This window comes from Somniosus microcephalus, chromosome 2, assembly GCF_052327205.1.
Source record: "Somniosus microcephalus isolate GS21.2 chromosome 2, FLI_Smic_1.0, whole genome shotgun sequence".
NCBI lineage: Eukaryota > Metazoa > Chordata > Chondrichthyes > Squaliformes > Somniosidae > Somniosus > Somniosus microcephalus.
Window position 1 is genome coordinate 67,137,714 of NC_140988.1, and position 25,904 is coordinate 67,163,617.

The window sequence follows — 25,904 nt, forward strand, 5'->3', positions numbered from 1 at the left end:
AGGTGATTAAGCAACTGGGCAGTGTCTTCCCGGTTACTTTGTTCGTCAGGGCTAGCTATTAGCAAATCGTCCACGTACTGGACCAGAGCAGAACCATGTTTCAAGGTCAAAGTCTGCAACTGTCCTTGTAGGCACCTAGAGAATAATGTTGGAAAGTTTACAAAGCCTTGCGGCAGTCGGGTCCACGTATATTGTTGTCCATTATAAGTAAAAGCAAAGAGGTACTGGCTTGCCGGTTCCAGTGGCAAGGCGAAGAAGGCGGACATCGACTACTGCAAAGATTTTCGCTTGTGCAGGGACCTGGGCCAGAATGTGAGCTGGATTAGGTACTAGTGCATGAAGCGGTTGTACAATAGCATTGATAGATCGTAAGTCCTGTACTAATCTGTACTGGTTTGGCTTTCCTGATTTTGGAACTGCAAGTATGGGCGTGTTGCACGGGGACTGACATTTAATCAGGATTCCTTGTGTCAGTAATCCCGTGATCAGTTTATCAATGCTGGGTATCGCTTGTTGTTTCAGCGGATACTGTCGTATGGAGGGTAGTACAACATTTTCCTGTAGGGCGATTTGGATGGGAGTTATTTTAACACATCCTACCTGTGTGGGGTCTTCTGCCCACACTTGCGGATTGACGTATTCCGGTACCTCATTCCCAACGTGGTGGTGCAACTGTGTCAAGACTACCTTTGGCTCTTGGTATAACAGGATAGCTCGACCGCCTGACAGGGCCTGCTCCCGCCGGTCATCTGGGTTAGCTTGTTCAACTGCCTGTTTTACCATGGGTCCCAGATCTTTCGCACGGTAGGGGGAGTTCACTTCCCGGGTGATGTGTGGGGCTACAGTTAGGGGTTGCTTCCACAATTCCGAGGGAACCTCAACATATTCTGCTTTCCCCTCCGGTCCCGTAACTATGGCTCGGAGAACAACATCCCACTCAGTCCCTTCATAAGCTTGGTAAAAATTCTCCAACTCCTTATCTTTTCCACTTCGATCATAAGCTAGGGTTACATGAGATGGGGGTTCATCTTTTAAGTCCAGAGTCCACCATTGTGGGGTGATAGAGACGTAACATTGTCTTTTAGGGGCCCATGGTTTTACAGTTATTCCTTCGTTCCCACACTCAAGTCTTAGTTGAAATGCACATAACAGGTCTCTGGCCATGAGATTGCAATCCAGCCCATTTGTGATTGCGAATTGGTGTTTCACAGACTCATTTTGAAATGCTACTTCAACTGGTTCTGATATCGGGTACTGGCACACTTGTCCTTGGAATCCGGACAGGCTTTGTGTCTCCCCGGATTTAGGGAGATTGAGCTCTGATCGGACAGATGACATAGCAGCTCCGGTGTCTACCAGAAACGTATGTCGGCTCCCTTCAATCAGCAGGGATAGAACGGGCTCCTTGTCCGACTGGAACCCATTCGCCACGAGGTTGGCTAGTCAGTACTGGGGAAACGGATTATTCTGGGAGAAGTCTGTATATCTTCCTCGTCCCCAATTTCCCTGCCAACCTCCCCGTTGTCCTTGCATGTGGCCCCCTCTTCCTTGTCTTCGGGAGGGACATTCCCTGCTCCAATGGCCTTGCTGGCCACAATTAAAACAGGTATCTGACCCTGCTTGCCTCCCTCCTCTTCCTCTATCGCCGAAATTTTGTCTTTGGGGAGCGTAGGGTGGGCCATAATTAGGGACGGTTGGTCCGTTGGGATGGCTGGTATCTCTGTACCCTTGTCTATCAACCCACCCTGGGACGCAGTACTGGGGCTCCGTCTGATATCCTATCACATCTTGGGTGGTCTTTGGCTCTTCCTTTTTTATCACGTACTCAGTCTTGACCTTGACCTGGGGCTGACTCTCCTGACTCTTACTCTCTTTCCAATAATATTTCACTGCCCTGGCCATCTGGCTGGGACTATTCTCTGACCAGTCCATATTGTTAGTCTTAATTGCTTCAGACACCGAGGTTGGTAGACAATTTATCAGGATAGCACAGTATTGCGGCAAGTTTGCTCCGTTCCGGTAATTAGCATCTCCTGACTGACTCCGATATACCTCAGAGAATCTCTCTAGGAATTCCTCTGCTCCCTCACCCTTTCGTGGTATCAATGGGTTTCTGCAGGGTGGTGGTTAAAGCAGTGAGTATGGCGCGTTCACGAGCAGCACTCTGTGCGTTTTGAGCCTCTAATGTGGCATGGTCCTCAAAGCCTAGGTTAACCAAAAACCTTGCATGTTCGGCGGGATTCAAGATCTGCTGTACTAACGCCCATAAGTCTCTTGATTCAGCATTATAGACGAGTATAGTAGTCCGGAGGAATTCTACAAACAAGGTGGGGGATTTCTTCCTATCTGGCATCCCGGCTAAGATAGCCATTATCTCGTTAGGTTTCCAGGGGTAGAAGATACCTATGGTCCGGGGGTTATCGGCGGCCACTGGAATATTTGCGTTAAAGGCAGGGTTAGGCATTTGTCTCACCGGCAACTGCCGGGGTGTCGGTTTATGTCTGGCGGGTCTCTCGGTATCAGATTCTGATTCCAGGGATGACAAGTCGTCTCCTAAATCTCCACTGTCAATGTCACTATGGTCCCGGCACTCTAATAGCATTGATAGATCGTAAGTCCTGTACTAATCTGTACTGGTTTGGCTTTCCTGATTTTGGAACTGCAAGTATGGGCGTGTTGCACGGGGACTGACATTTAATCAGGATTCCTTGTGTCAGTAGTCCCGTGATCAGTTTATCAATGCTGGGTATCGCTTGTTGTTTCAGCAGATACTGTCGTATGGAGGGTAGTACAACATTTTCCTGTCGGGCGATTTGGATGGGAGTTATTTTAACTCCTAGTTATTCCCTCAGTACGTATACTGACCCGCAGTGATATCCGATCACTGACCTAATCACCTATCCCTTCCAGTATTCGCCAGACTGACCTGGATCTCGGCGGGACACCACATGGGAGTTAGCGATTGGCCGACTCGTCGTCAGACTGGCGGAATCAGAGGAAAACCGAGGTAGTACAAGAAACTACTTACATCGGGGGCCCATTTCCTCTCTCCACGTCCGAGACGATTCAACTCTTAGTTCGCGAACTCTCGGTGACTGTCCGTTGAGATCCCACTTCTGACACCAAATGATAGAACGGATTCTTTTACCCTCAGTCTGGTTCAGTAATCACTGAGTCGAATGTAACTGGAGAATTCAAACGATTTATTTTCCGCGGAGTCTTACTCTGAAATGTCGGCACCGACTCCTGCAAGAGTCTGACGAACCCAACAGAGCAAGCAATTTGTCATACAGTGTGCTACATTATTATACTTGCATTTGAGAAGACATTAACACCTCGTACATTCCTGCACCAATCCTGAGCTGTGCACGTATACATTTAATTTGATTTCCTGGCCTGGCAGTTTGAAATAAAGAAGTCACATTTAACTGAATGGGTTACAGCTAAGTAAACATCCTGGTAATGTGTTCACGATCACCTAAACATTATGGTAATGCGTTTGCAATCATGGTAATGCGTTTTCTGATCGCCTATTGTCTGTATAACTTCTGCATGCTGCCTTACATTGTTTCTACCAGCAAGGTGTGACATTGTGGGCGCCAGCCATATTAGCAGCCAAAGATCAGTTTAGCCTTTTTATTTTACTTCTTGCTGCCTTCACAGTTTCTTGTTTCTATTTCCTTGACCTTGGTATTCTCACATGTCCAAAAGCATTTTGAAATTTCCTATGGAATCTCATTCCACCACCCTTTTAGTTAGTGTATTCAGATCTTAATAACCCTCTGTGAAAAAAATTCTCCTCGTTTCACCTCTGGTTCTTTTGCTAATTATTTTAAATCTATGACCGCTGGTTACCGACCCACTTGCCAGAGGAAACAGTTTTTCCCTACTTTATCAAAACCCCTCATTATTTTGAATACCTCTATTAGTTCTCCCCTTAACCTTCTCTGCTGTAAGGAGAACAATCATAGCTTCTCCAATCTCTCCACATGACTAATGCCCTGCCAACATCAAAGATTAGTGAATATGTACTCCCAGGTCCCTCTCCTCTTGTACCCACCTCAAAATACGAACAATGACAGATAGGTAAAGACCCTCTTGTCCATCAAGCCTGCCCCACATAATGGGAGAGGCAAAAAAAGATTTTAAAAGCCCAGGCCAATTTGGGGGGAAAATCTGGGAAATTCCTCTCCGACCCATCTAGGCGATCGAAACTAGGCCAGGAGATCCCTCTGGCCTTGCAGTACCTACCTTCTGTAAGAGGTGATCTTCGTCCCAGCCAGAAAGGGGTCAATCTCTCGCGTAAAGGAATTCAGTGAATCGGCATCCACTGCATGAGACGGCAGTCTGTTCCAGAGGTCCACTATTCTCTTGGGGGAAAAGAACCACCTCCCGACATCTAACCTAGATCTAGCCTTATACAACTTAAATTTGTGACCCCTGGCCCTCCCTAACCTATTCATTTGAAACAAACTCAACTGGAACACAATCTATTCCCTTCATAATCTTTTAAACCTCAATCATCCCCCCTAAGTCTACGCTTCTCTAAAGTGTAGAGTCCCAACTCTCTTAGCCTATTTTGATAACTGAGATGCTGGGAAATAGTCTAGTGGCCCTCCTCTGCATCCTTTCCAAAGCCTCCACCCACCATGTGAGGAGACCAAAACTGGACACAGTATTCAAAGTGCAGCCTGACCAAGGACTTGAACAAGGACAAAATAGTATACCTCGTCCTATACTCAATTGTCCTATGGATACACCCAAACACCCTATTTACTCTAGATATAGCTTCATGGTATTGCTCATGTACCTTTAAGGATGTATGCACTAGAATGCCCAAATCTCTTTCTAGCTCCACCTTCTTTAATGCCTTTCCCTGAAGGGTGTATGTTTGCCTTGCCCACATGCATAACACTTCACTTCTCTAAGTTATACATCATTTGCCGTTCATGAGCCCAATCTCCCAACACATGAAGATCTGCCTGAAGCAGACAAGTGTCATCTACAGTCCTGACACGCACACAGATCTTGGTATCATCTGAAAATGAGCAGATTGTGCCCCCAAAACCTACATCCAGATCATTGATAAAAATAGTGAAGAGTCCAACACCGATCCCTGCGGGACACCATTGGTGACCGGTCTCCAAACAGATCCAAATCCATCTATAATTACATTTTGCCAATGTCCTGCCAGCCAGTTCTCAATCCAGCTCAATATATTATCACGAACACCAGAGGCTTCGATCTTATAGAGAAACCTTATCAAAAGTTTTTTGGAAGTCTAAGTAGACAATGTCTACTGGACTTCCCTCATCCACCAACTTTATAACTTCTTCAAAAAATACAATTAGATTTGTAAGACATGACCTTTTTATGAAGCCATGTTGGGTGTCCCTAATATGTTCCTCTCTATCCAAGTATTCATATGTTGCATCCCTAATGATTCCCTCAAGCATGTTACCTATTACTGATGTTAAACTAATGGGCCTATAGTTACCCGGGTCTGTCATGTCACCTTTTTTAAAGATGTGGACTACATTAGCCTCCTTCCAGTCTATAGGAACCATTCCAGAGTGCAGTAAGCTATTAAAAATACAGGCTAGGGGCTCGCACAGCACATGTCCCACCTCCCTGAGGACCTTCGGGTGGATTTCATCTGGCCCGGCTGCTCTATCTATTTTCAGGTTCTTAATTCTTTCTAAAACAATATGTTCATCTATGTTAATATTACTAGTTTTGTTAGTAACATTATTAAATTCTAATAGTTGAGCATCATCTTCAAGGGTGAAGACAAATGAGTACTTTGCATCAGTCTTCACCCTTGAAAATTTACACCAAAATACAGGAAACTCTAGTTTAAACGGCACCTAAATATCCAGAATTCTCTAATATCCGGCAAAATTCATATTCCGAAAACAACACCTCAATAACCGAAAATGTTTCCGAGTCTGAGTCTCCTGCGGTGGCCGAGTTAGTCAGTGGGGGTAGTTCTCCAAACTGCCATTACTCGGCTTCTTGGCGCTGTCGGAAGTCTCTTCCGATCTGAACACCTCAATAACTGGAGTCTTCCACCATCTATTTAACACAATATCCTGTAGGTGAGTACCCAATTATACTGCACATTTCTTGATTTTTTTAAATTTTTGTTTGTTAAAAATAGCCTCGGTAGATATACCTCTCCATTATCCGGAATTTTTAATCAACCGGCACCATCCCGGTCCCGTAGGTGCCGGATACAAAAGAGTTTCCTGTAGTACTATTTAGATTTAGATTGCCTCTCCATGTTCCTCCCAAAGTGCATCACTTCACACTTAGCCGCATTAAATTGCATCTGCCATGTGTCTGCCCATTTCATCAATCTGTCAATGTCCTCCTAAACTCTGCTGCTAACCTGCTCACTATTTACTACGTTGTCAAGTTTTGTATCATCCACAAACTTCAAAATTCTATACCCAATCTCTAGGTCATTTTATATGTAACAAGAAAAGCAATGGTCCTAATAGGGGCGACCCACTGTATACTTCTCCCCAGTCAGAAAAACATCCGTTCATCACTAATCTCTACCTGTTATCCCTTAGCCAATTACGTACCCAAGTTATCTCCGCCCCTTTAATACCATGTGCTTCTATTTCCTGAATAAGTTTGTTACTGTATGTGGTACTTTATCAAATGCCTTTTGAAAGTTCCTATATACAATATCTACTGCACTACCTTCATCAACCCTCTCTGTTCCTTCATCTAAGAACTCAATCAGGTTAGCCAGACATGATTTGCCTTTTAACAAATCCATGCTGCCTATCCCTTATTAGCATATGCTTCCGCATTACTAAGCACTAATTTTGTCCTTAACATTGTTCTCTTGTAGTTTTCCGAACACTGACATTGGACTGATTGGCCTGTAGTTACCAGGTTTATCCCTCTCCCTTTTTTTGAACAGTGGTGTAGCATTTGCAATCCTCCAGTCCTCTGGCACCATTCCCATATCGAAGGAGCATTGAAAGATTGTGGTCAGAGCTTCTGCTATTTTGACCCTAACTTCCCTCAGCAACCTAGAATGTATCCCATCTGGACTGGGTGAATTGTTAACTGAGTGATGCCAACCCATTTAGCACCTCCTTTCTATTTACTATCTCTACTTTCCCCTCCTTGCTGTGAAATTAACTTCACCCTCTTTTGTGAAGACAGATGCAAAGTATTCAGTCAGTACCGTAGTCATGCCCTCTGCCTCCACAAAATGATTTACTTTTTTGTCCCTAATTAGCCCCACCATTCCTTTAACTGTTCTTTTAAATTTTTATGTTTATAAAAGTCTTTTGGGTTCCCTTTTATGTTACCTGCTAATCTTTTCTCATACTCTCTTGCCCTTCCTTTCCTTTTTCAATTTCCCCCTGCACGCTCTGTATTTTGGCTGTTTTTTGACTGTATTCTGTACCTAACATTTGCCATAAACTTCCCTTTTTCTGTTTTATTTTAACCTCTATTTCCTTTGTCATCCAGGGCGCTCTAGCTTTGGTCTTTCCTCCTTATGGGGATATGCTTTGTGTGTACCTGAACAATCTCCACTTTGAGGGCCTGCCATTGCTCATTTACTGTTCTCCTGCCGATCTTTGATTCTAGTTATACCTGTGCCATTCTGAAATTGGCTCTCTTCCAGTTGGGTATTTTCATTTTTGATTTTTCTTTGTGCCTTTCCATACTTTAAACCAAATTATTATGATCATTAGCTAACGTAATACTGATATTTAAGAAGGGGGATAGAACATGTCCAGGAAATTATAGACCAGTAATGGAATCCCTACTAAAGGAGAAAATAGAAGAACATCTAGAAACAAAAAATATCATAATGAATAGTCAACATGGATTTCAAAAGGGAAAGTCTTGCTTGACCAACCTTATTGAATTTTTTGAAGAGGTAACAGAGTAGACAATGGTAATGCAGTAGATACATAGAAACATAGAAGATAGGAGCAGGAGTAGGCCATTCGGCCCCTCGAGCCTGTTCCGCCATTTAATGAGATCATGGCTGATCATCCAAATTCAGTACCCTGTCCTTGCTTTCTCCCCATGTCCCTTGATCCCTTTAGCCTTAAGAAATATATCTAACTTCTTCTTGAATATATTTAATGAATTGGCCTCAACTGCCTTGTGTGGTAGAGAATTCCACAGGTTCACCACTCTCTGGGTGAAGAAATTCCTCCTCATCTCAGTCCTAAATGGCTTACCCCTTATCCTTAGACTATGACCCCTGGTTCTGGACTCCCCGGCCTTCGGGAACATCCTTCCTGCATCTAGTCTGCCTAGTCCTGTTAGAATTTTATGTTTCAATGAGATCCCCTCTCATTCTTCTAAACTCTAGCGAATATAAGCCTAAACGACCCAATCTCTTCTCATACGTCATTCCTGCCATCCCAGCTATCAGTCTGGTGAATCTTCGCTGCACTCTCTCCATGGCAAGAACATCCTTCCTCAGATAAGGTGACCAAAACTGCACACAATATTCAAGGTGTGGTCTCACCAAGGCCCTGTACAACTGCAACAAGACATCCTTGTTCTTGTACTCGAACCCTCTCGCTATGAAGGCCAACATACCATTTGCATTCTTAACTGCCTGCTGCACCTGCATGCTTACCTTCAGCGACTGGTGCACAAGGACACCCAGGTCTCGTTGCACTTCCCCTTTTCCCAATCTATTGCCTTTCAGATAATAATCTGTCTTCCTGTTTTTCCACCAATCTGGATAACCTCGCATTTATCCACATTATATCTGCCATGCATCTGTCCAATCACCCAACTTGTTCAAATCATACTGGAGTTTCTCGGCATTCTCCTCACAACACACACGCCCACCCAGCTTTGTGTTGTCTGCAAACTTGCAGATATTACATTTAGTTCCCTCGTCTAGATCATATATATATTGTGAATAGCTGGGGTCCTAGCACCGATCCCTGCGGTACCACACTAGTCACTGCCTGCCATTCGGAAAAAGACCCATTTATTCCAACTCTTTGCTTCCTGTCTGCCAACCAGTTCTCATCCAAGACAGTACCTTACCCCAATCTCGTGTGCTTTAACTTTGCACGCTAATCTCTTATGCGGGACCTTATCGAAAGCCTTCTGAAAGTCCAAATACACCACATCCACTGGTTCTCCCTTATCCTACCAGTTACATCCTCAAAAAATTCCAGTAGATTAGTCAAGCCATGTTGACTTTGTCCGATCCTGTCACTGTGTTCCAAGTGTTCTGCTATTACATCTTTTATAATGGACTCTAGCTGTACTTGTCTCGCTAGACGTACTCTTATCCAGTTATCCAGTCAGCTAAACACTCATTCAAATAATTCCTCGAGAAACAGGTTGCTGTTTTGAAGCTTTACTTGAATAAATTTGTGAAACTGTAAACAAAGACAAAGTATGTTTTGTACATAGAGCTGAGTACTATACATTAGATGTTACATAAGATATAAACATGTTTATGACAACAGAATAGACTAATTGTATAACTAAATAGCACTGAAGCTAAACCTCGGTAGCTAACAGCTAATAACTTCTTATCGACAAAGTATTGTCAAAATACTACATTGACAAGGTTGTTATCATGTTACTAATGTCACAGACATTGCGTCTTGCCTAGCGTATAAGAAGGATGGAACAGGATTGAGAATGCCTCATGTGGCTTTCTTCACAACTCAGCAGATACTCTCTGGAATACTACTTCCGGGGCAAAGAGGAAGAAGGTCAAATAACACCCTGCTATACAATAACACTGCTATACACTAACTACCACTAGAGGGTGCTATCTGCATGTAATAAGTCCAGAACACTAGCATTTTCCCCACCCCGTTTGCTCTCTACCACCTTTTTTAAATAGTGGGGTTACATTAGCTATCCTCTAATCCATGGGAACTGTTCGAGTCTATAGAATTTTGGAAGATTACCAGCAATGCATCTACTATTTCTAGGGCCACTTCCTTAAGTGTAGATTATCAGGCCCATGGGATTTATCGGCCCAGATGTAATTTATCTAGATTTTCAAGAGGCCTTCGATAAGGTACCCCATAATAGACTGATGAACAAGGTCAGAGAATGTGGAGTCGGGACAAGTAGCAGACTGGATTGCTGGCTGGCTTCAGGACAGAAAGCAGAATAGGAGTAAAGGGTAGCTATTCACAGTGGGTAGTAGTGTTCCACAAGGATCAGTGCTGGGACCACTGTTGTTCACAATTTATATTAACAATTTAGACTTAGGATTCAAAAACACAATTTCTAAATTTGCAGATGACACCAAATTGGGGGGGATAGTCAATACTGTGGAGGACTGCAACAAGTTACAGGAGGACATTAATAAACTTGCAGAATGGGCATATAATTGGCAAATGAAGTTCACCGATAAATGTGAGGTATTACATTTTGGTAGGAAGAATAGGGTGGTCACTTATCACTTGGAGGTACAAGTCTAGGTGGGGTAGAAGAATAAAGGGATCTCGGAGTACAAATACACAAATCACTAAAAGTTGCGACGCAGGTTAGCAAGGCCATAAACGTAAACCAAGTACTAGGGTTTATTTCTAGAGGGATAGAATTGAAAAGTAGGGAAGTTATGCTAAACCTATATCGAACCTTGGTTAGACCACACTTCGAGTACTGTGTACAGTTCAGGTTACCATATTTTAAAAAGGATATAGAGGCACTGGAGAGGGTTGCAGAGAAGATTTACAAGGATGATACCAGAAATGCGAGGGTATACGTATCGGGAAAGGATGAACAGGCTGGGTCTCTTTTCTCTTGAAAAAAGAAGGCTGAGGGGTGACCTAATAGAGGTCTTTAAAATTATGAAAATTTTGATAGCGTGGATACAGAGAATATGTTTCCACTTGTGGGGAAGAGCATAACTAGAGGCCATCAATATAAGATAGTCACCAACAAATCCAATAGAGAATTCAGAAGAAACTTCTTTACCCCAAGAGTGGTGAGAATGTGGAACTCGCTACCATAGGGACTGGTTGAAGCAAATAGTACGGATGCATTTAAGGGGAGGCTGGACAAGCATATGAGGGAAAAGGGAATAGAGGGTTACGTTGATAGATTTAGATGAGGAAAGACGGGAGGAGGCTCGAGTGGAGCATAAACATTGGCATGGACTGGTTGGGCCGAATGGCCTGTTCGGTGCCGTATATCCTATGTAATCCTATGTTTTCTCGTGGTCAGGTCAGCCATTCCCGAAGCAATCTGTAAGCCTGCTTCAAGGTAGAAAGTGAGCCGTGAAGGAGAAAGTAGTGAGTTCCAGGGCTTTTTGAGTCTTTTATTTTTGAACCATACCTGGGCCAGTTACAATAGGCTTCTTCAGGATTGATTGATACTCCATTTGTTTTCTTTTCAGTATCTTTAATGCAGGCAAGTTAAGTAGGTCTTTAGCCGGTCTGGAGCCAAATTCTGCAAGTTACTATGGTGATCTGTACTACTTTCAATGTCTTTAACGAGGTGTAATTCAACAGCCCTTTCGGCTCAGCCTGTCTTGAGTTGATTTTTATTCTTTTATATAATACTTTTGTTTATGATATGTATTTTTTATACAATGGTACAATTTTAAATGGGGTGCAGGAAGAGAGAGGCCTGGGGATTCATGAACACAAATCTTTGAAGGTGGCAGGATAAGTTGATAATGCTGTTCAAAAGCATATGGGATCCTTAGCTTTATTAATAAGGGTGCAAAAGTAGAGAGGTTATGGTAAAACTTTATGGCCCAGAAATTCGGGTCGGGGGCTTCCCGCGGGTGTAAGCCCCCGATCTGCACTTACCTAGCGCGCCGGCCGTTGAGCTGTAGGGCTCCGTGGAATTCCGATCCGGGGCCTGGTCCAGCTGCCGGCGCGCAGTGCTTGCGTATCCCAGGGGCGCAGTTAGTTCGATGAGTCCCCTGGGATCACGTGGGCCATAAGTTTTGACAGGAAGTGCTGTCAAGACTTATAAATACTACGGCCCCAAAATAGCACTAAACCTTCAAATAATTTTTTTTTTTAATCACATTTTTAAAATAAACTATAAATTACATTAAATAACTATTTTAAACAATTTAAATTTTTGGAATTTTTTTTAAAAATATTCTAACGGGCCTAAAAATAAACCTTGCTTTAAAGTATTTAAAAATAATAAACCTGTGGGGAAAAAATGTTTTAATTTTAATTAATTCACCACTTACGCCTGCTTTTTATATTTCTAAATCCTGCAGGCTTACCCTCGCATGAAAACCTGTATTTAAAAAAAAACTGTGCACGCGCAGCCTCCACTGCACACGCGTTCGACCTCTGAACCCCTGCTTTCAGAGGAACGGAAGTGCCGGTTTCCCACGCATGAGCAGTGCATACACAAAACCAGCACTTCAATCGGGCTTACGGGTGAGTACCCCGTGCGTACTCGCCCGTGGAGACCCGAATTTCTGGGCCTATAAATCACTGGTTAGGTCTCAGCTAGAGTATTGTTCCAATTCTGGATACCACACTTTAGCAACAGTGTCAATGCCCTGGAGAGGAGATTTCCAGAATGGTACCAAGGTTGAGAGACTTCAGTTATGTGGAGACACTAGAGAAGCTGGAATTGTTCTCCATGGGGCACAGCAGTTTAAGGAAAGATTTAATAGAGGTACTCAAAATTATGAGGGTTTTTAATAGAGTACATAGGGAGAAATTGTTTCCACTGGCAGAAGGGTTGGTAACCAAAGGACGCAGATTTAAGATAATTGGCAAAAAAGCCAGATGAGAATTTCTTTTATGCAGCGAGTTATGATGATCTGGAATGCATTGCCTAAAAGGGTGGTTGAAGCAGATTCAATAGTAACTTTCAAAAGGGAATTGGATATATGTAGCATAAACTGTAAAGAATCCATCCTGAACCTCTCCCTTCTCAATTCCTAACACCCTATTTCACCTCTACTCCCCCATGCTTGCTGACACCTTCGTCTGTCTCTCTCTTATCTAGTACCATCCGCAACAAAACTGCCATTACCACTCCCCGTTCTTTTCTGTACCTATTATAATGCAAACTTTTAAAATATAGCTTCGTAGAGTCTGCTGGCTATATATTCACCCATTTTCTTACATTTTAAAAATTGCTTTGCCAAATTGAAACTGATGTTTCTATTATGCCTAGGTTGCTTTCATGGGGGTCACCCTGTGCTGATTCAGTTCTGTTCATTTTATATTTATGCCAGGCATTTTTTTTGACCAGCATGTAGCGCTTTACATTGATAAATTTAAAATGCAAAACTGCTCAAAATTGCTTAACTCTGCTGCTTGTATCCTAACTCGCACCAAGTCCCGTTCACCCATCACCCCGTGCTTGCTGACCTACATTGGTTCCCCTTCCAGCAACGCCTCAATTAAAAAATTCTCATCCTTGTTTTTCAAATGCCTCCATGGCCATGCCCCCTCCCTGTCTCTGTAACCTCTGCCAGCCCTGCAACCCTCCAAGATCTCTGCGCTCCTCCAATTTTGACCCCTTGTACATCCCCGATTTTAATTGCTCCACCATTGGCAGCCGTGCCTTCAGCTGCTTAGGCCCTAAGCTCCAGAATTCCCTCCCTAAACCTCTCTACCTCTCTCCCCTCCTTTTAAGACGCTCCTTATAACCAACGTCTTTGACCAAACTTTTGGTCACCTGTCCTAATATGTGGGTCGATGTCAAATTTTGTTGGATAACACTCCTGTTTAGTGCCTTGGGACGTTTTACTATGTTAAAGGTGCTATATAAATACAAGTTGTTGTTGACTAACCACCATAGCATCCCACTCAACTCTTCTCTCAACCTCCTGTCTACCAGTATATCTCTCGAGTGCTTTGTTTTCTATTTTCAATCATTTATATATACAGTGCCCGTTGTACCTATAGCTTTTGTGCAAGCCTTTTGTGTGGAATATTGACAAAAGATTTCCAAAAGTCGAAATGAACTATTTTGTTTGAAGTGCCACTATCTGGTTTATCTGTAACACCCTCAAAGGTGAGATTTGTCAGGAAGGATCTTCCCACTTTAAATCTGCACTAGAACTATGGAAATTTATGTCATAGGAGGCTATTCAGCCCATTGTGTCTGTGGTAGCTCTTTCCAGAGCAGTCCAAAACTAATTCCACTGCCCTGCTTTCTTTCCCATAGCCCAATATCTTTCTCTAGTTCAAATATTGATCTGTTCTTTCCCCCTAAATGTTGCAATGGTCTCTGCCTCAGTTACTCAGCATTCCATTCTCTCGCAAGTCTTTGCATGAAGACATTTCTACTGACCACTCTTAGTGACAATTTTTAATTCATGATACCCCCTCCCCCAATCACTGACTCCTCAGCCAGAGGAAATTATCTTTCCCTATTCACGCTCTCAAAATCCTTTGTAATTTTATAAACCTATGGCCCTGAATTTGCAGTCGGAGGCTTCCCGGGGGGAAATGCCTCCGATCCGCAAATAAAATGCCCGTGGTCCTGGGCCTCTCCGGGTACCCACATATCCCAGGGGAGTACGCGGTTCGCAAGCGCCGCTGAGATTACGTGGGCCGGCCCAACCAATAAAAGAAGGGAATCCCCATTCATGCTTATGGGGATTCCGTATGTACGGAAACCCCATAAGCATGACTGGGAATACCCCCAAAAAATACACCCAGACATCAAATAAATAAATAAATAATTACATATTTAAAATTAATTAAAATGCCTGTTGGACTAAAACCATACAATGGGTAGATAAAGGGGAACCAGTGGATGTAGTATATTTGGATTTCCTTAAGGCATTCAATAAGGTGCCACATAAAAGGTTATAACACAAGATTAGGGCTCATGGGTTTGGGGCAACAGGCGCAAGGGAACACCGCCACCTCCAAGTTCCCTTCCAAGTCACACACCATCCTGACTTAGAAGTATATCGGCCGATCCTTCATTGTCGCTGGGTCAAAATCCTGGAACTCCCTACCTAATAGCACTGTGGGAGTACCATCACCACACGGACTAAGGCGGCTCACCACCACCTTCTCATGTGCAACTAGGGATGGGCAATAAATGCTGGCATTGCCAGTGACGCCCTGATCCCATAAAAAAAATATATAGTAGCATGATTAGAGGATTGGTTAACGGGCAGAAAATAGAGAGTAGGGACAAATGGATCTTTTTCAGGTTGGCAGGCTGTAACTAATGGGGTGCCGCAAGGATCAGTGTTGGGGCCTCAGCTATTTACAATCTATATTAATGACCTAGATGAAGGTACAGAGTGTAATGTATCCAAATTTACTAATACAAAGCTAGGTGGGACAGTAAGCTGTGAGGAGAACAAGGAATATACAGTAGATAGACTCTGAATGGGCAGTAAGGTGGCAGTTGGAGTAAAATTCAAGGAAATGTGAGGTTATTCACTTTGGTAGGAAGAATAGAAAAACAGAATATTTTTTAAATGGTGAGAAACTTTCAAATGTTGGTGTTCAGAGAGATTTGGGTGTCCTCGTGCAAGAAACACAGAAAGCTAGCATGCAGGTACAGCAAGCAATAAGGAAGGCAAATGACATGTTGGCCTTTATTGCAAGGGGGTTGGAGTATAAGAGTAAGGAAATCTTGCTACAATTGTACAGGGCCTTGGTGAGACCACACCTGGAGTACTGTGTACAGTTTTGGTCTCCTTATCTAAGGAAGGATATACTTGCCTTGGAGACAGTCCAACGAAGGTTCACAAGATTAATTCCTGGGATGAGAGGGCTGTCCTATGATGAGAGATTGTGTAGAATGGGTCTATACTCTCGAGTTTAGAAGAATGAGAGGTGAACTCATTGAAACATACAAGATTCTGAAGGGGTTTGACAGGGTAGATGCTGAGAGGTTGTTTCCCCTGGCTGGAGTGTCTAGAACTAGGGGGCAGAGTCTCAGGTTAAGGGGCAGGCCATTTAAGAGGAGGAATTTCTCCACTCAGAGGATTGTGAATCTTTGGAATTGTCTGTCCCAGAGGGCTGTGGATGCTGAGTCTTTGAGTATATTTAAGGCTGATAGATTTTTAAGGCTGAGATAGATTTTTTGGACTCTAGGGGAATCAAGGGATATGGAGATCGGGCGGGAAAGTGGAGTTGAGTTCGATGATCAACCATGATCTTATTGAATGGCGGAGCAGGCTCGAGGGGCCGTATGGCCTACTCTTAATTCTTATGTTCTTGTGTTCTAATCCAGGAAGCAGTCCTAGATACCTTCTTTAAAAAAAAATTTAAAAATGGGGTCCAGTCCCTCTCAGGATAGTTAAAATCGTTTAATACCGTTCCCCTGCATTCTTGCGTAACTCTCCAAACTGTCTACAAATCATCTTCTCTGTCTCATTTCAGTTATTTGGTGGCTTGTAATGTAAACTGAGAATTGAACCATTTTTCCATCAGCATTCAGAAGGGGCCGTTCCCTCTGAGACCCTGGTCCACTCTTTCATCTCTCCTAACATCCGTTCTCCTTCCATGCGAGTGCAGTAGATGCAACATCTGCCCATTCATCTCCACCCACACATTAGGAACATAGGAACAGGAGTAGGCCATTCAGTCCCTCGAGCCTATTCCGCCATTCAATGAGATCATGGCTGATCTGCGACCTAACTCCATATACCTGCCTTTGGCCTATATCCCTTAATACCTTTGGTTAACAAAAAGCTATCAATCTCAGATTTAAAATTAACAATTGATCTAGCACCAATTGTCATTTGCAGAAGAGAGTTCCAAACTTCTACCACCCTTTGTCTGTGGAAGTATTGCCTAATTTCACTCCTGAAAGGTCTGGCTCAAATTTTTAGACTATGCTCCCTAGCCCTAAAATCTCCAACCAGTGGAAATAGTTTCTCTCCATCTACCCTATCTGTTCCCCTTAATATCTTGAAAACTTCGATCAGATCACCCCTTAACCTTCTAAATTCTAGGGAATACAACCCTAATTTGTGTAATCCCTCCTCGTAACTTAACCTTTGAAATCCAGGTATCATTCTGGTAAACCTACGCTGCACTCCCTCCAAGGCCAATATATCCTTCCTAAGGTGTGGTGCCCAGAACTGCTCACAGTGCTCCAGGTGTGGTCTAACCAGGGTTTTGTATAGAGGCAGCATAACTTCTACCCCAAATACAAAAAGAAAATACTGCAGATGCTGGAAATCTGAAATAAAAACAGAAAATGCTGGAGATACTCAGCAGGCCAGGCAGCATCTGTGAAGAGAGAAACAGAGTTAACGTTTCAGGTCGATGACCTTTCGTCGACCTGAAACGCTAACTCTGTTTCTCTCTTCACAGATGCTGCCTGACCTGCTGAGTATCTCCAGCATTTTCTGTTTTTATAACTTCTACCCCCTTGTATTCTAGTCCTCTAGATATAAAGGCCAGCATTCCATTAGCATTTTTGATTATTTTCTGTACCTGTTCATGACATTTTAATCTATTTACCTGGACCCCCACGTCTCTTTGGACCTTCACTGTTTATAGCTTTTTACCATCTTAGAAAGTACCCTGTTCTATCCTTTTTTAGGTCCAAAGTGGATGACCTCACATTTGCTTACATTGAAATCCATTTGCCACAGTTTTGCCCATTCACTTAATCTGTCAATATCCCTATGCTTTCATCTACACTGCCTACAATGCCACCTATTTTTGTGTTATTATATTAATATATAATTTTATTATTAATGTTATATTAATAACATTATAAATTATACTAGAAATTCCTTCTAGACAAAATAGGTAAAAATCTCAACATGTACTGTCCGCTCGTGAATGTTTAACTTTTGTGCGGTTCTATAATTGGTATCATTCACTACGCACCTGGGTGATGTGGGACCTGTAGTTTTTAATCACACAATGTATTCTTCACCAATCTTTTCTGTGCAGTGTTAAAATTGCAGCTGGAGCTGTTGTCTGCGTTGAGAGTGAAATCAAGGGAGATGTAACTATCGGTAAGTAATGTTGTTCAAATACATGATTATTGATTTTTGGGATCATTTAACGGTTGATTCTGGTAAATACAATTTAGCAAGTAATATTCAGTAGCTGTCATCGTACATCAACTGAATGGCGCATACTGGCACAAAAGACCTTTTATACATCTATTGGACAAAAAAGAGCCCAAAATTAAATAAAACTAACTCTACCGTATATCTATAATAACAGTACATTAAAAAAATTAATGTGTAGTAGTTAGTCCCTATGCACATTAACCTTACTTCCTGTGAAACTATGGGCCGGATTTTGCAGTGAAAATAATGGTATGGCCAACAGGGCTCACGGCTATTAACGTACAGCAACTTCCAGCGACTGCACATGTGCAATTGAATGCATAAAACAGGAACTTACAGTCCGAGATGCCCTGGTCCTCTAGAAGCCACACAATAATGGTATCTTGCCAAGAGACACGCCATTGAACTACATGGAGCAGCATGAAATTGCTGTACTTGTCTGATATATATGCACTAAACTTGCCAGAAAAAGATAGGGCGAGTCCATTCTAGTATAAGTACCCTTATAATAACGCGATAAGTCATTATTGCCTCTGGCACTGAAAATTAACTTTAACAAGTGTGCAGTCTCATTACTTTAGATTTTAATTATTGTTGGAGATTTAAAAAAAATAAAAACATTTAAATAACACTTATTTGCACTTTTTTTCTTTCTGTTATCACTAAATCTAGTATGGCCTTATCCATTGACTGTTCTAAAACATTCTGTTCCAGAAAACTGTCCCGAATACATTACAGAAAATCATTGCCTTTACTGCTTGAGCTATTTTGCTTCTCCCAGTCTGAAAATTAAAATCTCCCATTATAATCGCATTGTGTCTGCCATATGCTTCCCTAACCTTCGTATTTATACATTCCCTGACTACATCACCACTGTCTTGAGGTCTATAGGCATTTCCTACCTTTACTGTTCCTTAGTTATACCCATACTGTTTCCACTGCCTGATCACCCTTACTGATGTTCACTGCTGAGATTTTGTCTTTTATTAATATTGCTACTCCTCCTTTCCCAATTTCCCTTTCCTTTCTGAAGATCCTATTGCCTGGAATATTTAGCTCCCAATCGTGCCCAGTTTTTAGCTTGGTCTCTAACCTTTTATTAGGGGTATGGTAGCATAGTGGTTATGCACAGCAGGCTCCCACAAGCAGCAATGTGATGATGACCAGGGGTATGGCAACATAGTGGTTATGTTACTGCACTAGTTATCCAGAGCCCTGGACTAATGATCCGGAGACATAAGTACAAATCCCACCACGGCAGCTGGGGAATTTAAACTCAGTTAATTAAGTAAATCTGGAATAAAAAAGCAAATCTGGAATAAAAAAGCTTGTATCAGTAATAGTGACCAGGAAACTACCAGATTGTTTTAAAATTCCATCTGATTCACTAATGTCATTTAGAGAAGGAAATCTGCCGCCCTTACCTGGTCTGGCCTATAAGTGACTCCAGACCCACAGCAATGTGGATGGGTAATTAATGCTGACCTTGCTGGCAATGCTCACATCCCGTGAACAAATTTTTAAAAATAGCTGAATTTGTACTTCCAATTCATTTGTTTTATTTCCTCTGCTGCATGCATTTGTGTATTATTTGGGTAACTGTCCCCACCTTACCCATATGGTGTATTTTTCACACTTTTTGACTTATCACATTTTTGGTTGCTGATGATCTGCACATTTGAGATATATATATAGGCAATTTAATATTCCCATTACTCTGATTGTCCGTCATGCACTCCTATTCCGATACCTGTGACCGTTGTGTGACCGTTTTCTGGTTTAAACTGTCCAGATATTCCTCCCCTCCCTTCTGAGTATCTCTAACTCGCTCTGCTCTTCCGATGCGCTCTGCTGCTGCTGGCTCTCTGAGTGATCTTAAACAGAGTGCTACCGTTGGGAATTTGGAGAGAGTGGGAATTCAGAGCAGAGGAGGAAGGAAGAGAGAACGAGAGGAACGGCCGGAGATAAAGCTAGGTCCGAGAGCCTGGAGGGAGCGCAAGTGTCAGGGAGCGAGGTAAGTAACGTCCGCACAAGGGAAGGAGCTGAAAAGGAAAAAAAAATGTTTTTTTTTTTAAGTCTTGAGTTTATTTCTGTTATGTTAGTTAATAGTCTATTAAGTAGAGGCATGGCAGGGCACCTCAATCCCGTGGAATGCATATCTTGTGCCTTGTGGGAACTCCAGGATGCTTCCCGTGTCCTGGACAACCACATGTGCAGGAAGTGTCATCAGCTAGAGGATCTCGAGCTCCGGGTTTTGGAGCTTGAGCAGTAGCTGGCGTCACTACGGTGCATCCATGAGGCTGAGAGCTATGTAGATAGCACTTTTCAAGAGGTGGTCACCCCGCAGCATAAGATTGTGCAGGCAGAGAGGGAATGCATGACCGCCAGACAGACAAGGGGGACCAGGCAGGTAGTGCAGGAGTCCCCTGAGTGGAATAGACAGGTGTTTCTGCGGCCGCAAGCGTGATTCCAGGATAGTATGCTGCCTCCCTGATGCCAGATTCAAGGATGTCACTGAGCGACTGCAGAATATTCTGAGGGGGGAGGGTGAACAGCCAGAGGTCGTTGTCCATATCGGTATCAACAACATAGGTAGAAAGAGGGATGAGGTCCTGCAGGCAGATTTTAGGGAGCTAGGAAAGAGATTGAAAAGCAGGACCTCAAAGGTAGTAATCTGTGGATTACTCCTGGTGCCACGAACTAGTAAGTATAGAAATAGTAGGATAGAGCAGATGTATGGGTGGCTGGAGAGGTGGTGCAGGGGGAAGGGCTTCAGATTCCTGGGACATTGGGACTGGTTCTGGGGGAGGTGGGACCTGTACAGGCCTGACGGGTTGCACCTCAACATAGCCGGGACCAATATCCTCGCAGTGAACTAATTTGACGGGGATGGGCACCAGGATGTAGCATTAGAAAGGAGAAACAAGGTGCATAAAGGATTGGGAGAGACGGCTAGCACTAGAGGAAGAAATAGTGGAGTCAGACTAAGAGAGAATACAAGGTGGTCTAAGATAGGTTTACAGTGCATGTATGTAAATGCACGAAACGTGGGAAATAAGGTTGGTGAGCTGCAGGCGCAAATAGACACATGGGAATATGATGTAGTGGCGATAATAGAGACTTGGCTCAAAAATAGGCAGGATTGGGTACTAAATATTCCTGGATATAAGGCATTCAGGAAAGATAGGGAAGGAAAGAAAGGAGGTGGGGTGGCAGTATTGAATAAGGAGAATACTACAGAGAGAGGATGTCCTGGAGGGTTCAAGGACAGAATCTATTTGGTTAGAGTTAAGAAACTATGGAGGTGCCATTACACTACTCGGTGTATTCTATAGGCCACCAACTAGTGGGAAGGATATAGAGGAGCAAATTTGCAGGGAAATTACAGAGAGGTGTATGTACTATCAAGTAGTGATAATGGGGAACTTCAATTATCCTAATATAGACTGGGATAGTAACAGTGTAAAAGGCAGAGGGGGAAAAATTTGTGAAGTGTGTTTAACAGAACTTTCTTGATCAGTATGTTTCTGGCCCAACGAGGAAGGAGGCATTGCTGGATCTGGGTCTGGGGAATGAGGTGGGTCAAGTGTCAGTAGAGGAACATTTAGGCAGCAGTAATCATAGTATCATAAGGTTTAGATTAGCTATGGCAAACGACAAGGAGCAATCGAGTAAAAATACTTTAACTGGAGATGGGCCAATTTCAGTGGGTTAAGAATGGAACTGGCCCAGGTAAATTGGAATGAAAGATTGGCAGGCAAAACTGTAATTGAACAATGGGCTGCATTTAAAGAGGAAATGGTTCAGGTACAGTCGAGGTACATTCCCACTAGGGGGAAAGGTAAGGCAACTAAAGCCAGAGCTCCCTGAATGATGAAGGAGATAGAAACTAAGGTTGAGAATCCAAGTGAGAACCAGGCTGAATGTAGAAAGTTCAGAGGGGAAGTGGAAAAAGGAAATAAGAGAGGCAAAGAGAGAGTATGAGAATAGACTGGCAGCTAACATAAAAGGGAATCCAAAAGTCTTCTGTAGGCATATATAAATAATAAACGGGTAGTAAGAGGAGGGGTGGGGCCAATTAGGGAACAAAAAGGAATCCTACACATGGCGGCAGAGGGCATAGCTGAGGTAGTAAATGAGTACTTTGCATCTGTCTTTACCAAGGAAGAAGATGCTGCCAAAGTCATAATGAAAGAATAGATAGTTGAGATACTATAGATGGGATAAAATTGATAGGAGGTACTAGAAAGGCTGCTTGTACTTAAAGCAGATAAGTTACCAGGACCAGATGGGATTCCTCCTAAGATGCTGAGGGAGGTAAGGGTGGAAATTGCAGAGGTATGGCCATAATCTTCCAATCTTCCTTGGATACGGGGTTGGTGCCAGAGCGCTGGAGAATTGCAAATGTTACACCCTTTTTTGAACGAGGGTGTAAGGATAAACCCAGCAACTACAGGCCAGTCAGTTTAACCTCGGTAGTGGGGAAGCTTTTAGAAATAATAATCCGGGATAAAATTAATAGTCACTTGGACAAGTGTGGATTAATTAAGGAAAGGATTAATTAATTTGTCAAAGACCAATTGTGTTTAACTAACTTGATTGAGTTTTTTGATGAAGTAACAGAGAGGGTGGATGTGATGTATATGAACTTCCAAAAGGCGTTTGATAAACTGCCACATAATAGGCTTGCCAGCAAAGTTGAAGCCCACAGAATAAAAGGGACAGTGGCAGCATGAATACGAAATTGGCTAAGTGACAAACAGAGAGTAGTGGTGAATGGTTGGTTGTTTTTCGAATTGGAGGAAGGTATACGGTGGTGTTCCCCAGGGGTCAGTACTAGGACCACTGCTTTTCTTGATGTATAGTAATGACTTGGGTGTACGGGGCACAATTTCAAAATTTGCAGATGACACAAAACTTGGAAGTATAGTGAATAGTGAGGAGGATAGTGATACAGGAAACTTTCGTTTAACCGGAGGTTAAAAGTCCGGAAAGCTCTTAGCTACCGGCAAAATTCAGGAGCCGTTTCCTATAAGTTTTTTTACTTCTCGTTGCTTTTTTTTTCCCCAGTCAGGCTCTGCAAGGCCTGTAGCTAAGCAACAGCTTCAGCTAGAGACGCTTGCAGCTGCAGACGGCTGTTTTGAAGCTGTTGCTAAGCAACAGGGTTTGTTGATTCACACGGAGCTGAAAAGCTCTATGTTTTAACATTAGGGCTGGTTTATACAGCAGTTTTGATGGTCTCGGTCCCGTCAGTGCCGGATACCAGAAAGTTTCCTGTAGATCCTGGGCTTCATAAATGGAGGCATAGCATACAAAAGCAATGAAGTTATGATGAACCTTTGTAAAACACTGGTTCGCCACAGTATTGTGTCCAATTCTGGGCACCACACTTTAGGAAGGATGTGAAGGCCTTAGAGAGGGTGCAGAAAGGATTGACGAGAATGGTTCCAGGGATGAAGGACTTCAGTTACGTGGATAGACTAGAGAAGCTGGGGTTGTTCTCCTTAGAACAGAGGAGGAGATTTGAGGGGTCTAGACTGAGTAGATAGAGAGAAACTGTTCCCATTGGCGAAATGGTTGAGAACCAGAGGACACAGATTCAAGGTGATTGGCAAAAGAACCCAAAGGCAACATGAGGAAAAACTTTTTTACGCAGCGAGTGGTTAGGATCTAGAATGCACTGCCTGAAAAGGTGGTGGAGGCAGATTCAATTTTGGCTTTCAAAAGGGAATTGGATAAGTATCTGAAGGGGAAAAAAATTGCAGGGATATGGGGAAAGGGCAGGGGAGTGGGACTAGCTGAAGTGCTCTTGCAGAAAGCTGGCATGGGCTCAACAGGCATGTGCAGTATCCATTCTGTGGGGTAAAAATTAGTGCCCCAATAAAGTTAGCGCCCCCGTGGCCGATTTTCCCAGGTAGCGCCCCGAGGGGGAAGAGGGAGCGCTACTGGAAGCACCCCGCGTCCCTCTTGGGGTGCTGCGAACCAATATCGTGGCGCTACGTGACACAGCGCCCTTCGTGGCGCTACGTGACACAGCGCCCTACGTCACGCTGCGGTATTGCAGGCCTTCCGAGGATTCTTGCGATGACTTTCCCTGTGGCAGACAGCAGGGAAACTCCTCTGTAATTACCGCAATCGGACTTGTCACATTTCTTGAAGATGGTCACAATTACGGTGTCTCTGAGATCCCCTGGCATGCTCTCCTCCTTTCAGATAAGAGAAATGATTTCATGAATCTCACCCTCAGTAAGCTCCCCACTGGAGTGGAGCTAATTTACAGAACAAACGGGAAACTATTCAACCTCCGTTGCCTCCAGTCCAGATCCAAGGTCGTCCCATCCTCTGTCGTTGAATTACAGTATGCAGACGACGCTTGCGTCTGCGCTCACTCGGAGATCGAACTCCAAACCATCGTCAACACCTTCACCGAAGCGTACGAGAGCATGGGCCTTACACTAAACATTAGTAAGACAAAGGTCCTCTACCAGCCTGCCCCCGCCACACAGTACTGCCCCCCAATTATCAGAATCCACGACAAGGCCTTGGACAACGTGGACCACTTTTCATACCTCGGGAGCCTACTGTCACCAAGGCAGACATCGTCGACGAAATCCAACACCGCCTTCAGTGTGCCAGTGCAGCCTTCGGTCGCCTGAGGAAGAGAGTATTTGAAGACCAGGACCTCAAACCCGGCACTAAGCTCATGGTCTACAGAGCAGCAGTGATATCCACCCTGCGGTATGCTTCAGAGACATGGACCCTGGAGAGGTACCACCAACGTTGCCTCCGCAAGATCCTGCAAATCCATTGGCAAGATAGGCGCACCAACGTCCGTGTTCTTGCTCAGGCCAACATCACCAGCATCGAAGCTTTGACCACGCTTGATCAGCTCCAATGGACGGGTCACATTGTCCCCATGCCCGATACGAGACTCCCAAAACAAGTGCTCTACTCGGAGATCTGGCATGGCAAGAGAGCCCCAGGTGGGCAGAGGAAGCGCTTCAAGGACACCCTCAAAGCCTCCTTGAAAAAGTGTAACATCCCCACCGACACCTGGGAATCCCTGGCCCAAGACCGCACAAAGTGGAGGAGAGGCATCCGAGAACATAAGAAATAGGAGCAGGAGTAGGCCAATCGGCCCCTCGAGCCTGCTCAATAAGATCATGGCTGATCTGACCCTAACCTCAAATCTTCTTTCACTCTCCATCCCACCCGAACCCATGTGATCTCCCGGGAGAGGCGAAAAACCAGATTTAAAAAAAACCAATGGCCAATTTGGGAGAAAAAATCTGGGAAATTCCTCTCCGACCCATCTAGGCGATCGAAACTCTTCCAGGAGATCACTCTGTCCCTATATTTTCTACAGTACTTACCTTCTGTAAAGGCGATCTCCACCCCAGCCAGGAACAGGAATAAAACCATCTCCTGAAATCTAACACAGAATTAGAACACAAGAAGTAGGAGCAGAACCAGGCTACACAGCCCCTGGGCCCGCTCCACTACCCACAGGGCCATGACCATTCCGAACCTAGACCCGTCCAATTTCCTGCCCGCTCCCCGTTCCCTTTACTTCTAGGAAACTATCTATTTCTGTTTTAAATTTATTTAATGATGCAGCTTCCACAGCTTTCTGGGGCAGCAAATTCCACAAACCTACCACCCTCTGAGTGAAGAAGTTTCTCCTCATCTCAGTTTTGAAAGAGCAGCCCCTTATTTTAAGATTATGCCCCCTAGTTCTAGTTTCACCCATCATTGGGAACATGCTCACCGCATCCACCCGATCAAGCCCCTTCACAATCTTATATGTTTCAATAAGATCGCCTCTCATTCTTCTGAACTCCAATGAGTAGAGTCCCAATCTACTCAACCTCTCCTCATATGACCACCCCTCATCCCCGGGATTAACCGAGTGAACCTTCTTTGT

At 43.7% G+C, this 25,904-nt stretch overlaps 1 protein-coding gene across 3 annotated transcripts in view; it reads left to right on the top strand.

Moving 5' to 3' along the window:
• dctn6 (dynactin subunit 6) overlaps positions 1–25,904 on the top strand; it is a 110,308-nt gene that overhangs the window by 12,883 nt on the left and 71,521 nt on the right. For all 3 annotated transcript variants that reach the window (XM_086010147.1, XM_086010152.1, XM_086010157.1), the window contains exon 2: positions 17,856–17,920. In XM_086010147.1, the coding sequence (XP_085866273.1) occupies positions 17,856–17,920 (65 nt within the window). The remainder of the gene's footprint in view (positions 1–17,855; positions 17,921–25,904) is intronic.